This window comes from Lingula anatina, chromosome 10, assembly GCF_051362555.1.
Source record: "Lingula anatina isolate TDL-2025a chromosome 10, LinAna3.0, whole genome shotgun sequence".
Classification (NCBI taxonomy): Eukaryota; Metazoa; Brachiopoda; class Lingulata; order Lingulida; family Lingulidae; genus Lingula; species Lingula anatina.
This window is the reverse complement of record NC_141776.1, coordinates 10,608,564-10,623,423: the sequence shown is the minus strand read 5'-3', so window position 1 is coordinate 10,623,423 and position 14,860 is coordinate 10,608,564. Positions and strand designations below refer to the sequence as shown.

The window sequence follows — 14,860 nt, the reverse complement described above, 5'->3', positions numbered from 1 at the left end:
CACCCTTAGTTTCTGGGGTACGATAACCTTTTGACCTTTGAGCAGTAGGCCATCAATGTAAGACAATTCGTCTCTGTGATTCCAAAATTCTATAATCTCAGAGGGGCAATCACTCCTTTTAACAGGCCAACCATTTAAAACGGTTTTGCGCAAAGTCTGAAACTGTTCAGTTTGTTCAGTTTCTTGACGAATTTCGTCTAACTTTCTATCACTAATAGGAATTTTTGAGAGCACTGCATGTACGTGTGCATCCATTCCTCTAGCGAGCTCTGGGTAGGTGTCTTTTACAAAATTGCGAGACAATGTGTCTGCAAGTGGTATCTGTGTACCTGGTTTGTAAATTACCTCCAGATCGTATCGCTGTAATTGTAACAGCATTCTCTGCAAGCGTGGAGGGGCTGTATTCAAGGGCTTCTTGAATATAGGAATTAAAGGTTTGTGGTCTGTCTCCACTACTACTTTACGGCCATAAACGTATTGGTGAAATCTCTTACACCCAAAAACTATCCCAAACATTTCTTTTTCTATTTGGGCATAGTTGATTTCTGATGTATTGAGAGCTTTGGATGCATAAGCTATGGGTTTTCCATCCTGCAACAGTGCAGCACCTAAACCATACTTAGAGGCATCAGTCTGTAAGGTAGTGACCTGGCTGGGGTCAAAATACGTTAACGTAGCAAATTTAGCTAGGTATGTCACCATACCCAGAAAAGTCTCTAACTCTTTCTTATTAGTCGGGGCTTTCATCTCCCTAATTGCTTTGACCTTTTCCGGGTCAGGCTCTAAGCCTTTTGATGTGATAATGTGACCAAAATATTTTACTTTAGTCACGCCGATTTCCATTTTTTCTCTGTTGAGTTTGATCCCACACTCACGTGACCTTTGTAAAACATTACGCAGATTTTGGTCATGCTGTTCTCTGTTTTTTCCAAACACTATGATGTCATCTACTAAGGCTATTTCACCGTTTAGACCCTCAAAACTTTCGTCTACCCTTCTCTGAAACTCATCCTGCGACGATCTCAAACCAAAAGGCAGTCGCAGATATCTGTATCTACCAAATGGCGTATTAAACGTCGTAAGGTATGAGGATTCTGTGGATAGTTTAATTGTCCAATACCCTGACCTGGCATCCAACTTACTGAAGTATTGAGCACCTGCTAACTGGGGTAATACTTCTTCTAACGTTCTAGGGGGGTAATGGGGTCTCAAAATAGCTCTATTTAGGTCTTTGGGATCCAGGCACACACGTACCTTACCTGAGCTTGATTCAGGCTTCTCAACAATCACAAGAGAATTAACCCATTCTGTGGGCTCTGTGACTTTACAAATCACATCAAGCTTCTCCATACGCTCAAGTTCATTTTTGAGCTTTTCATGAAGTGCATGCGGCACTTTGCGAGGGGGGTGAACAACAGGAATTACGTCGGGATCAGTGTGAATTACACATTCACCTGGGAACAATCCTATACCCTCGAATACGTCTTTGTATTCATGCAATATTTGGTCTTTACCAAACTCGGATTTGTTCAGACTTTGGCTGGGTTTACTAGAATCTCTTTTTCCGACCAGCTCTCGCTTCACATCAGCATCTACATCGCAAGCATACACTAACTTAATCAGGCACAAGTCCATACATGCTTTCAAACCAAGTATCGGTGAAGATTCTGTATCAACGACGTGAAACAGAAGGCCAATGGACTTTTTCTTATACTGACAAGTGAAATTTGCAGACCCTAAGTTTTTTAGTGAGTGACCATTATAAGCAGTAAGCTTCTGACTAGGAGGTTTCAGGTCGTCTACATGACCAATTGAGTCAAACACATGCTTGGGTAAAATATTCACTTGAGAACCTGTGTCAATCTTAAAAATAACATTGATCTTTGCTGGACCAATTTCTACATGGCAAAATGCTTGATCTAAACCCTCTGACGTGTCAATACTATCTACAATAAATTGTGAATCTGAATCAGAATCAGAATCGGGCTGATCTGGCAAAGCTTGCAACTCATTAACATGTTTTTTAGCAATACTTTTGCGACATTTTTTAGCAAAGTGATTGAATTTCTTACAGTTATTACACTGTTTACCCTTAGCCGGACATCTATCAGTCTTGGCATGCTCGTAGCCACAATTGTCACACTCATGTCTGTCCTGCTTTTGCTGTTTCTTCTGTCTGTTCACATGTCTCCAGTTGCCTGTACGTGGAGGTTGTTTCTTAATGCTGCTGACCTCTTTTCCCATTGTCTTGAGTTGTTCCATTGAATACTCGTACGACTGGGCTATCTGCACGGCTTTGTCGAGTGTCAGCTTGTCACCTTCATTTATGACCTTTTCCCTCACTTTCTCTGATGAGGTACCAAATACGATCCTGTCTCGGATCATCTCTTCTGCATTTGTGTATGCACAGTCAACAGCAAGTGTCCGCAAACGAGTAATAAATTGTTCAACGGTAGATGCACCTTGAGTTTCATTGTTAAACTTGAACCGCGCAAAGATGGGATTCAGTTTCGGCTGCACATGGGCTTTAAAACGGTCATAATATGACTGCAGCTTGTCTGGTTCGTCCAGATTTGTCCAAGTTGACTTTATTTCTCTCCCCTTGTCTCCTATCCATAACAAGAGATAAGTCACCTTCACTTTCTCTTCCTTTTCCTTTAGTGGCCCATTAAAAATAAGTTCCACGAGACTGTGGAATTTTTTCCACTGTTCAGGAAGATTAGACGCACTCCAGTCCATGGAAGGTGTTGGGATACCAGTGAGTTCCATGCTAACAGTTAACACAATGTTAAAACTGCCACGGATCGTCACTGTTGCCTATGTCTGGCAACCACTTCTGACACCATGTAATATGATGGCTCTTTACTGAGTCCAACGTGCTGGACTCTATTCAGGAGAGAGACAACAACAATGCGTCTGACTTCTACGAAAGTTTATTGTGAAGTGATAGGCTTGTATATACATGTACATTAAAAAGTATGAGGAACACCTGTTTACTTTAACAATGGCTGAGAACTGTCATCAAGTGTAATCTGTAGGTGACCAAGGGTCATTCAAAGAATGCCACTAATGGAAGCTTGTGAACTTTAATAACATTTACCAAAAAACAAGAAGATAATGTTACAGACTACTGTGTAAATATTGTGAACTATCCGTCTGAGCTAGAGCTGCTGTAATCCCATAAAAATTAAAATATACATGTACAGTGAGTCGTTTACAACTACCACTAGTACCCGAGTACTGTACCGGTAGAAATCATGAAAATGGATCACAATTTTCTTTACGCGCAAAGAAGTATCATAATTCGTTCACGTGCTAAAAAATGATCTAACTCTGAAAAAATCGGTGGGTCAATATAGCTTTGGTTTGATTAACTTTGTAGCATGGAGCTCACTCTCTCTCTCTCTCTCGATGTTTTTACACCCAGTGCTTTGAACATTTCCTTCATTGCATATGCCACTTCTTTCTTCAGATGTGCACATGCATCTACATGTATGCCAAATAATGCAATATCATACCCATTGTAAAATTAGCCATAGGATTCTTTTAATAAAGAAATTTCATTTTTTAGTTCTTATATGCTGGGTTTTGTATATAGTAATTATCCTTATTTACAGATACACAATTAAGGTCTGGTGTGGAAAAGAATAGTAGCTTTACACTACAGTACATGTAGACTAAGGGACCATTCCCACAGATATTTGGATCGATCTCTCTTCCTGGGGAGTCTCACTAAATTGCAATCAAACTTACCAGCTTAAACGTCTGTCATGCTTAGTAAAGCTCTTGGGGGGGTAATTATCTTTACCCCTAGCTGATTCGATAGGGGTGACAGACATTTAAGCCTCTTGAGCTGATATAGCAATTTAACGTGAACCCCCAGGGAGTTAGGTTAATCCAGATAGATCAATCTAAATATGGGAACCCAGTCTTAGAAAATAAGATGGGGAAATGTTTTAATTAAGGCTGTAGTATATATTCCAGTAGATTCTACCTTTAAGCTGAAGGTATATTTGACTCGTCGATAAAATTTGACCATAACATTTGTACTGCATTATCAAAATCATATGACGTATAGTACTAATGTTTTTGAGTTTTATTTATTCTTTTTCTCATTCCACATCTAGTAGAATTTACCCACTTGATCTTAGTTTTCTGATTTGTACAAAGATGGTTTTGTACATTAAATAGGCTTTAATTGTTACCTGCATCTTATTATTTTATTTATAACTTCACCATTCTATGTCCCATATCTTTAACGCTATTAATAGTGGCTCCAGTCATAAATCTGAAGCAATCTACACTGATGAATAAGTGACAGAAATCTGTTACCATGCGTGCATAGGTATAGCTAGGTTCATGTGCTCTGCCAGTTAACTGTATAGACAGGTCAGTGCAGGCATATTGAGTCATTCATTTATTTAAAGGTTATATGTAATTTCATTACAGAACCTGCATTAGCAGTTCATAACCAGCCTTTGTGACTATCCATAACAACTACAGCTAGTGGTGTTTGACAATGTTTGAGCACTGTGAGGGAGCAGAGAAGGTGTGGGAAAAATATGGCTGTCAGAGTGGAGATTATCATACTGATTATGCTGCTGGTCAGCATGAAAATAAGTGCCAAAGCTAATTATAATCGCCGAGAAAAAAGACCTCCTCCTCCGCCACTTGCTCCAAAGAAATTCCGTCCACTAGTCAAAGAGCTTCCTTCAGACAACAGAAATGACAAAGAGAAAGCAGGGGAAGAAAAGGAAATTTCAAACTGGAAAACACGGACTTGGAATGCAAATTCCTGCCGCCAGTTTGGACTACTCCTGAAAAAGAAGGAAGTAGCAGTGCAGAAATTGGAGCGTGGGATTCGGCAGGTGACCAATGAGATGAGGGAGCTGGACATGGGGGAGAGAGACCCTCACAAGGAGTTCCAAGTCCAGATATATGATCTGTTCAAAATGCAGCTGAATTCAAGTGAAGGGTTGATCTATCAGGCTATTCAGTCACTGGAGTCTTCCATACAGGGGGACGTCAAAGGTAATTCATACATATCGTTCATACATTACAGTCATTTGACTCTGACATCATACTGGTATGGTGGAAATCTTGGTAAAATGTAAGATATCGTAATGTTTAAAGTCATGTTCCCATTCAAGCTGGGTCAGTCTATCTTGATATATATTCTCCACAGGCTGTGTGATACTGGTGCACACTCCATGGTGTATAAATCTTATGATAATTATTAGCTTGTCTCTCTTTTTCTACCAATAAATTATTAATTAATCAATACATTAAGGCCTCACACATGGTGTATGCAGTTTTTAAATGACAGAAGTTTATTTGAGCAATTTTGTAATAAAGTTTAGTGAAAATTTTTAAATTTTCACTAAAAGAAGAACATAATCAGTGAAAAGTTATGAATATGTACACTTTCAAGTGATGAGTTATTAGAAATCATCACTGGCTGCAACAATCTATTGCTATATGCTGTCTAAGATTATTTCTGTTGCATGTTTCAGACCTTGCTGATGTGAAAGATAGCAGTAAAAAGAGACTGGATTCTCTGAAAGATTTGACACTGAAAGAGGAGCAAGCCTATAACAAACTGCTGAAGGCAGAGGAGACTGAAAAACAGATGAAGGTTTTTCTCTTATAGATTATTAGATTTATTTCAACTTGTACAACAGCATGATCTGTTAACAATGAATGTGCATGTAATATGAATTACTAGTAAAGCAGTTTCATAATACTTGCACACAGTAAGGACTTTACAAAATACTACTGTTACAGTAACAGTATTACTTCCTTGGGTGACAGGTTGCAACACTATTTAAAAACCTGCTTACTTTTCCTCCAACGTTTTTTACTTTAAAATACTTAACCTATAAATTGAATTTATTATATTTTAAAGGTCGTTTTACATTTTAGAACAATTTTACTTTATTGTGCATATCAACTGATTTTAGTTTCAAGTATTAAGCAGGCTTATAAATTTATTTTAGAAATAGATGCTTTGTATATCCATTATAATTCAAATCATTGTTACATATAATTGTTTTAAATAGTGTCAATATTTTCCAGGAGAAAGCTAATCCCAATAACACCACCCCATCTTCAGGGTTTATCTACGAGATGCTGCAGGAGGTGGCCAGGGCTGCTGACGAGCTGGAGAAGACGCTGGATGAACATGTGTTTGATCACGCCCTCAATGACCCCAAACTGGCAAGTTATCGCACTGTGTTATATGTTGTAATAATAATAATAATAATAATGATGATGATGATGATGATGATTTTAAGAAGTAGAAGATAAAGAATGAAATATTCAGGTTATATTTAAGAGTATTATGTATATGTAGTACATCAGAAAATTGATTTATGTCGCAAGCTAATAATATTAACACTTAAGGGGTCTAGGATATTAACGAAAAAGTCCAAAACTAATGCAGCTAATTGAATTTCCTATTAACTAAAGGATATGGTCTAGCAAGCAAAACAATTTTCCAAAGTTTGTAGTCACAGTGTAACACGAGTGACGTAATATCAGCCTTTTGGGGCTAAAATTGTCATTTTTTTAATCAAGATTTTCTCTTAAACAAAAAGCCCTATAAATACGATTGAAATAGCTATCTAAAGGTTAGCACATAAACCAGTAAACTCTGGCAGGATTTTCTCTTATTATTTTTACGTTTGATTTTATTTTGATAAAACGTGAATTTTACGAAATATATATGGACCATCCACTTTCAGTATTAATAACTTCAAAAATAAAAAGTCAATCAAGAACCCAAGACGCAGTCGACTAAATATTATACTGAAACTCAGACACATCAAATTTCATGTCAATCTGACAGGAAAAGAATGAGATATGGGGATTGAAGTTTAGACTATGTTATCAATCTTCAAAGCTGAGAAATCGCTCATAAACCATTTGGCTCAGGTAATTGGGCTAATTTAGCAAACTAATTGCACCTCCACCTTACCTGTTATCATCTTATTGATCGGGAAGGTCTATACACCATTACGTGTTAAAATTGGGTTGTTTGTTTCTATCTAGATGCCAGAAAATCTTACTTTTGTACGCAAACTTATTCGCACCACGAAAGCCGCTCTTCCCTGAGAAATGATTGACAGTTGAGTAGGCCTTCCTACTCTCGTTTCACTGACGTAATTAATCATAATTGTGCCTGACGCAGTAGGAGTCTGTGCACTGTCTAGGAAGTGTCTAAGAAAGCGCTAACAAACAAAAAGAAAATTACTTGAGGTGCAAGCAGAGGACAATGCCACCCGTCGTGCGTGGACGCCGCTCTACACACCAAGACGCGAAAATGGAGAAAGCAAAGAAAGAATTACTCCGAGAAATGGCCGAATGTGGGTACGTATCAGCCACGATGCCACAGAGTGCCGAGACCGTAATAGGCGAGTTTGAAAATGTTTTGGGTGGCAATATTATTTATAAACTTGCTTGCTGTTACGATCTTTATTGTGAATAAAATGATTGCCTAACGATTTTTTCTGACAACCCCAGACGTTGTACGAATTCTCAGCAGCTCAAGTGTGATCTTGACGTGACGTGATTGAGACGCTAAGGGAAAAAATTTAATATATTGTTAACAATGTAAAAAATGGAAACAATATAATCTCAGTTTAGCTGACGTAAGACTTATGAGCTGCCAGTGCACGCGTAACAGCTGAAGACAAGTTAGACAACCATTCTTGCCCCGCCCCCCATACTAACGGTGCTTGGCAACGGAGGCCGAGCCTAAAGGCTGCCACGGACAGGTAGAAAAACTCGTCCAAATGTATATTTTTAGTCCGTGTTGCAAAAATATAACTTAATTGAGTATTAGATACAATATTGATTATTTCTAACGTATAAAAAACTAAAAATCGAGTTTAAGACGTATTTTTAATATCCTTGACCCCTTAAACACTTTAGCTAAAGAGAATGTTCAAGATATTAATAAATAAAATTTTAATTAACATTATAAGTTTATTTAAGATTAGTAATTTACTTAGAACTTAATTTTGAAACTGTTGAGGGTCTTCATATTGAATTTTAAGTAATATCCCTAGTGACAGTTGATATCCTGAGGTCAGACAAATAAGACTCCCATGTTGTTAATGTTATTGTTGATCAGCTTCTTCAACTGCCCCTAAGTTGATGATTTATTATTTAAAGTTAAATAAATTATGTGGTGTAGCCTGAAGGCCCAAAGAAAATGCGTTTCTTCAAAATATGATAATCTACGATTTAGTGTAAAGAAGTCAGTGGTATATAATATTTTACATAGTTACGTAATTTAAAAAGGTATTTCTTCTGGAAATAGTGATTTACGATTAGAAAACAAGTTTATTAATGTATGATATATGCATGTCAGATCTTAGTGATGTCCAAAATATGTCATATTAGTACAGAGTAATGGATAGGAAGTAGTGAAATGATTACATGATATCTACATTGAACACTGCAATCACAGTTACAGTAGCATATTTTGGGCAGTCAGGGAATCTTTAAAATAAGAATCAATATAAAATCAAAAATTTATATCAAAATAGTGATAAATTACATTGCAGCTGAAAATGCTAACCAAAGAATTATGTAGAACATATTTTATTGGACTTTGAACATACTAGAATAATCTTTGGTACAGTTGTTTTTAACATTAGGTTCTGTTCAGCTGAACATCTTAAAATTCTCTCTGTAATAAAGAAAATTTCCATCCTCCTGTGTAATTAACACATCAGATGATTATATAATTATGATTATGTAATTAATTTTACAGTTCAATTTGCATGTCCGTTCTTTTCTCAGTCCAAAGGAGATAACATCGAGGCCGTGATTCGCCTCAGTGATGACAGTGGGCCCCCTGCAGTGAACAGCAGTTCAGCCAAACCCAAGGAGAGCAGTGGCCATGTGAAGCTGGTAGACTCCCAGGGAAACCAGTACATTCTGTCCAAGTCCAAAGATTCCACAGTGCCAATAGAGGACCATCAGCTTATTCAGGTTACTTAAGACTGGGTTCCCATGCCTAGATTGATCCATCTGGATCGGTCTAACTCCCTGAGACTCTCCAGGGAGATAGATCGATCCAGATATCTGTGGGAATGGTCCCTAAGAGTGTGTGTGTGTGTGTGTGTGTGTGTATGCATGTTTTGTGTTGTTGTGAATGCCCATGTCTTTATTTGTGTGTGTATTTGTGTGTGCGCATGTGAGTGTTGTGCATGCCCATGTCTTTATTTGTGTGTGTGTGCGTGTGCATGTGTGTGTGTGTGATTGTCTGCGTTTGTCAGTACATATATATGCAAGTGTGTTGTTCTCTTGCCTACACACTTTTGTGTCACTTGGTCACTTGTGCATGTTTGTCATGTGACAAAACAGAGTAAATTCCAACCACTCCTACTGGGAACATTTCCAGTACAAAATGGCAGATTTCTTACAAAAAGGAAAAATGAATGAGTTTTAACTGCATGATGTTTTTGTAGTATTTTAATGATGTATGGAAAAAAATCAGTATAATTGTGCTTGGCCTAGTTATTTTAAAAAATTGATAAACTGTTACAATGGAAGAGGTCACAAACGCACACAAACACACACACGCTCTGTATAACAGTTTACTTAACAATTGTTTTATCTTTCCCAGGACTTGATATCGCTGACAGTCCTGGCATTCCTCCTGGGCTGGCTGTGTCAGGCACTACAGCTACCCAGTATGTTTGGGTTTGTGGTGGCAGGTGTTATACTGGGACCCTCAGGACTCAACATAGTCAAGGTAGGCTATACTGTTATAATAAAGACATACATATGTTTGGGTTTGTGGTGGCAGGTTTTATACTGGGACCCTCAGGACTCAACATAGTCAAGGTAGGCTATACTGTTATAATAAAGACATACATATGTTTGGGTTTGTGGTGGCAGGTGTTATACTGGGACCTCCATTGTGGGACTGACTCAAAAAATAAAAAATAAATAGAAAAAAAAACAAGTGGATCTTAATTCTATCACCAGCAGACATGCTGAAACTGTCTGTCTGATTGGTCATGACCGAGAAAATTTTTCTGGACCGGTAAAAAATTAGATTTAGTCAGTCCAAAGGACTGACAAGAGTTTTAAGAGCCGCAATTTTGAATTTACAGTCGTCATTCGACATAATTCACTAATAAAATTATATAAAACCCAAAGCATTTTTTCCTTCCATTTCAAACCTATCACATTAACAAACAAAGTAAGCTACATATATACAGTACCCTAATTGTAGTGGTAGTATCTGTCTCAAACGCATAGGTTATTTTCGGTCCGACAAAAATCCAAGCGGCCTGACAAATTTTTCATTACTGCCGGTCCAAATGTCCGGCCATTCTGAAAAGTTTTCAGCATGTTTGCACCAGTTTTGGATAATTATGCCATATACCCTGGTGATAAAGAAAATGTTGAAATTTCCAGGACAATAAATTTTGCTGTGGAAAACTTATTAAGTGTGTGTCCATGATAAGACCAGTCAGAGGGTGGCAAGGTGGGGGTCAACAGATTTCAACCAAATTCATAATATTGTTGCATATATAGGAGATATTAAGATTGAAGGCAACAATCCCAAAAGAAATCATTGGATATAATTATAATATGATATTATATGTTTTGGCCATTTTTGGCTTAATTTTCAGCTTCGGTCAATAAAGCCACTTCATAAGCAAATATGTCAAAACTGACGACTTTTTAAAATTAATTGAAAATTTACCTATTTAAACCAGCCATTTGCCATTGAGAATATGTTACTAAATTTCAGTTTAACCCACAAACTAACGAGCCACGCCCATTTTTATGACCCCACCCCCCAAACTCACTTTTCTACCAAGCAATGTTCAAGCATTCATATCTCTCTTTTTGCAGGCTTGACAGCCATAAAATTTTATAGGGATCCTAAACATATATTGGTCTAATCATACAAAATTCAAAAAGTGTGTTAAACACAACAGAAGATATTGAAAAAGTGCCTCAAACTTAAGCAATTTTAGCAGAAAACCAAACGGCCAAAATCAAGATATCAGTACATTTTGAGATAAAATTCCTTCCAATAATCAAATTTAATCAAAGACTCACAGCCAGGAATTCAAACTATGCTTTGATAAGGGCAAATCTATCCAATTTTTATAAATACAAAATGGCTGCCATCAAATCTGTCCCAAAAATACAGTTACCCTAATTCCTCAAAATAATCAAGAGGCCCATTTTTGCAGGTTTTTTATTTTGAGATCTGTAATACAGGATTGCTCAAATAATATTCTTTTCAAACAGAGCCATACAACTTCTGAATAAATTTAAATTACAAGTTATCCCCCCCCCCTCCATTTAATAAGTTATTACTGTGCATATCCAGTGTCATCAGCATTGTGTATATACCTTATTTTCAGGGAGCAATAGAGAAAAAAAATTACAAATGATTTTTCTAAAGGTAAAAGGGAATGACTGTCTCATTTTATCAGTTTTCTCAAGTGCAACACTAATTAATCCACTTGAAATGATTTATATTGCATTTTTCAACCATTCTTTTTCCTTTCTAATGATTCATAGGCTTTGTAAATACATGTGATATCTTGATATCTATATTCTTTATCTATAAAGAAAATTAAAACAGAGTCAGCAACATACAATGACAGGAGGAGTACTTTATTTTCATATTATCAATTGGACAGTAAAAGAACAAAGCAGTTACTTTTTACAGGAGTGAAATCAAGTTATGAATCTCCAAGGTTCCTATATCACGGCCATCTTTTCCATATACTGAACACAACAGTGATGGGTAGTGTTCCACAGATTTTAATCTTATAACTGATTGATCCCCAAGTTTCTTCTTCTGGTTGAGAGATCCAGGGTCTCCTACAGTAATGATAATTCAGCAATCTTAGAATAAGTGTGGTAACTTGAAGCAACATGCCACTATAGTTTAGTGTGACTGAACTGTCAATTGTCAATATTTGTAAATTCAATGGCGCCAATCCTCCTTTCCTACAAAACTGAATGAGATTGCCAAGACAAAGATGCACATTTGTCATGGGGGATTGTCCCAAGGTGGCTCCTCCAAGTCAAATAGAGGTTTGCCAGGACATCCACTACTGCGTCTACCTGAAGATGGCAGGACAGGCTGTCAAAAGAAAATGTATTAAACATATTTTAAACTCATGTTAATTGCTGTATAAGAACAATTACTAAATAATATTCTGATCAAACATATTGCATAAATGTAAAAAAAGAAATCAAATATGCATGACTGTAGCTACCAGAATTTCATGATATAAAAAGAAACAAATGAAAAAAAGGTAAACCTTTTTTCTTCTCCGTGGAAGTGTTCCAGGCATTACAAAGTTGGTGCTCACATCTGAATCTGATGAATTTGCCTGTGCAATTTCAGGTGACTTTTCTATTATTGTCTGTAAGATTGTCCAGGTCAAGGTTCACATACAGGCCTAGGATGTAAATTCTGAAAAATAAACATAACATCAATAAATGCTTTACAACAACAGAGGCTTACTGTGTTCAGAATAGAAACTATCGTAGCAGGATCAATCTATCTCAGCGGAGTATCACACTCGGGCTCAGTCGTTGTAATCAGCTTAATTGTATGGCACGCCCCCTTGCAAAGCAACATGAACAACATAATGGACCGCAAAGTTTTCCTGATTTTACATAAGTACCTTTAGTTACAAGTGTCCTGTGTAATATATGTAAGTCTTGAAAATTGAAGCACAGGCGGTTAACTTCAACTTCATTGTAAACACACAAATCTGCAAAGTGAATATAAAACTAAAATGTAAAAAACTGGCACAAGTAACATCCCCTAAAATGCCAAAACTTGAAACTGAATGTGTGTTACATACCTTTGATTCTGGGTAAAAAATTTCTTATGAAGCTGTCTTCAAGCTCAGCATAGTCCTTAACTGTTTGTGTTATGATAACACATGTAACAAAGCCCTAGAATTTAATGCAAAAATATACTTTATAAGTTAGATACACAGTTAATTCTTTTCAGCATACATGTTTACCATGAAACAGAAATCAAGTAAAACTCTGTGAATTGAAATATACCAGTATGTCTTTAAAATTTGCTTATATTCTTTATATTACTGAATAATATTCAAACGTATTATTTAAACTGGTTTGAGTTTTTTGTGTATCTGATTCTAGTATATGTATGCCACCACTGATCACTTACCTTACAACAAACATCCAGAGCTAAATCGATGAGATGGATATATTGAGGAACCCAAGCCTGACAACAGTCTAAGTGGTTCAACCAAAAAATGCACATTCTAAGAACGACCAGCTGCTATGGTCATTTCTTGTTATATTCTGGTGCACACCAATCCTTCTGAGATGTACTTAAGCATCTCTAGTGCGTGTTCTTCATAAATTTAAGAAAGTATTATGTTTTAACACTGTGAAGACGATGTGCTTTGCTCCACAGCTGCTCCGGTGATAATCCTAGTACCCGCCAGGTTGAAAATAGGTCACAGAGTTAGCATCGTTATTTTACATTTAGTTTCTACAACATAAACAAATTTAAAAAAATGCATTTTCGCTTCATAAGTTCGTCTGCAGGGCAAACATAATTATTTTAAGGGCTTTTCACAAACCTATACATGGTTTTGACTTATTTATTTAGTTGAAGAAACAGTTTAGCATTTAAGTAGTATAAAAATATTCGTTTTTAGGCCCTTTTTAAAATTGTTGTAGTTCTTATTTTACAAGGTTTAACACAGATTTTATTTTACAAAATTTATTTTTCAACCCTTTTCTATCAGCACATACCAAAATTATATGGATAAAACCTGCAAAAAAGAAGTTGTGTGCATTTAAAGAAGGGGAGGGGGTCAAGCATACGGAAAACATGCCTTATTAGAATCAACCTTGTGTGGTCATGACAGTGCCTTTTCAAAAAATCTGTACTGGGTATTAAAGGTCTTTCCTTAACCTATCATGTGGCTTACCTTAATAATTCCTTATGCTGTACATGATTTTTTAAAAGAATATTTAAAATTATAACTTTTCAAGAGCTAAAAAGTGCTATATTTTGGCAAAATTGCCAATAAAAGATCTGCCCCCATATCTCTAAAACTAATGATCCAAAATAAGAAAGTCAGTGGCTCACGATATATTTTATGTTGATGGTTTACCACACCAAAAATTATTAAAATCTGCTGACCCCCACCTTGCCACCTTCTGACTGATCTGTCTGGCTTTCTCATGGACGCGCTCTTAAGGTCTAACACTCAATGTATACCTTTAAAAATCCAGATACTAGCAGAATGAATATAGTTTAACTGATTAAAGTTAAGTTCCAGAACAAGGACTTGTCGATAAACCCCTTAATAAGTTGATTCAGATAGAAAAGTAATGAAAAATTTTTGGAGTACTTTATCTTACTGGCCTAAAGTGTGTTCACATCTATCAAACTACCAGCAGATGTAATATGTTTCTTTTTTTCTTTTTATAACATTTTTGTTTTAGAAGCTCACAAGGTCAGCTGGCCAGAGATAAACTGGAGGGATTTCTAAAATACTAGTACAATACAAACATTATAATTATAAGAGTGTTGTTCTGTTGTTTTCAGTCTGTCATCCAGGTAGAGAGCATAGGGGAGCTAGGCGTCTTCTTCATTCTCTTTGTGGTGGGACTGGAATTTTCTCCAGCTAAACTCAGAAAGGTGAGGTTGAGCTTTATAAGCTAATTATATACAATTAGTAAATTTATATAGGATGTTGGAAGTGACTGATTTTGTGTGAATATTGGGCTGGTGCTTGTTTGATTTTAAGCATCCTATTTTCATTAGTACTTGCCTTTTTCACCAAAATGATTTCATAGCCAGCTCAAC

The 14,860-nt window shown here is 36.5% G+C and overlaps 2 protein-coding genes and 1 long non-coding RNA gene across 8 annotated transcripts in view; 1 reads left to right on the top strand and 2 right to left on the bottom strand.

The window, feature by feature from the left end:
• Positions 1-14,860, bottom strand: part of LOC106172929 (alpha-1,6-mannosylglycoprotein 6-beta-N-acetylglucosaminyltransferase A) — a 379,609-nt gene that overhangs the window by 124,375 nt on the left and 240,374 nt on the right. The window lies entirely within an intron of this gene.
• LOC106172931 (solute carrier family 9 member D1) overlaps positions 1-14,860 on the top strand; it is a 33,631-nt gene that overhangs the window by 2,001 nt on the left and 16,770 nt on the right. For all 4 annotated transcript variants that reach the window (XM_086998168.1, XM_086998170.1, XM_086998171.1 and 1 more), the window contains exons 2-7: positions 4,450-5,031; positions 5,514-5,635; positions 6,076-6,216; positions 8,809-9,000; positions 9,638-9,766; positions 14,600-14,692. In XM_086998168.1, coding sequence (XP_086854294.1) covers positions 4,563-5,031; positions 5,514-5,635; positions 6,076-6,216; positions 8,809-9,000; positions 9,638-9,766; positions 14,600-14,692 — 1,146 coding nt within the window. In that variant the 5' untranslated portion in view covers positions 4,450-4,562. The remainder of the gene's footprint in view (positions 1-4,449; positions 5,032-5,513; positions 5,636-6,075; positions 6,217-8,808; positions 9,001-9,637; positions 9,767-14,599; positions 14,693-14,860) is intronic.
• LOC147759571 (uncharacterized) lies at positions 11,638-14,252 on the bottom strand. 3 transcript variants are annotated; one of them, XR_015331549.1, is made up of 4 exons: positions 13,202-14,252; positions 12,867-12,960; positions 12,315-12,469; positions 11,638-12,133 (listed from the first exon to the last, which is right to left on the bottom strand). It is a non-coding gene; the product is annotated as an uncharacterized LOC147759571 (long non-coding RNA). The 3 variants fall into 3 exon arrangements; XR_015331550.1 differs by having other exon boundaries at positions 12,097-12,114; XR_015331551.1 differs by lacking the exon at positions 13,202-14,252 and having other exon boundaries at positions 12,684-12,873.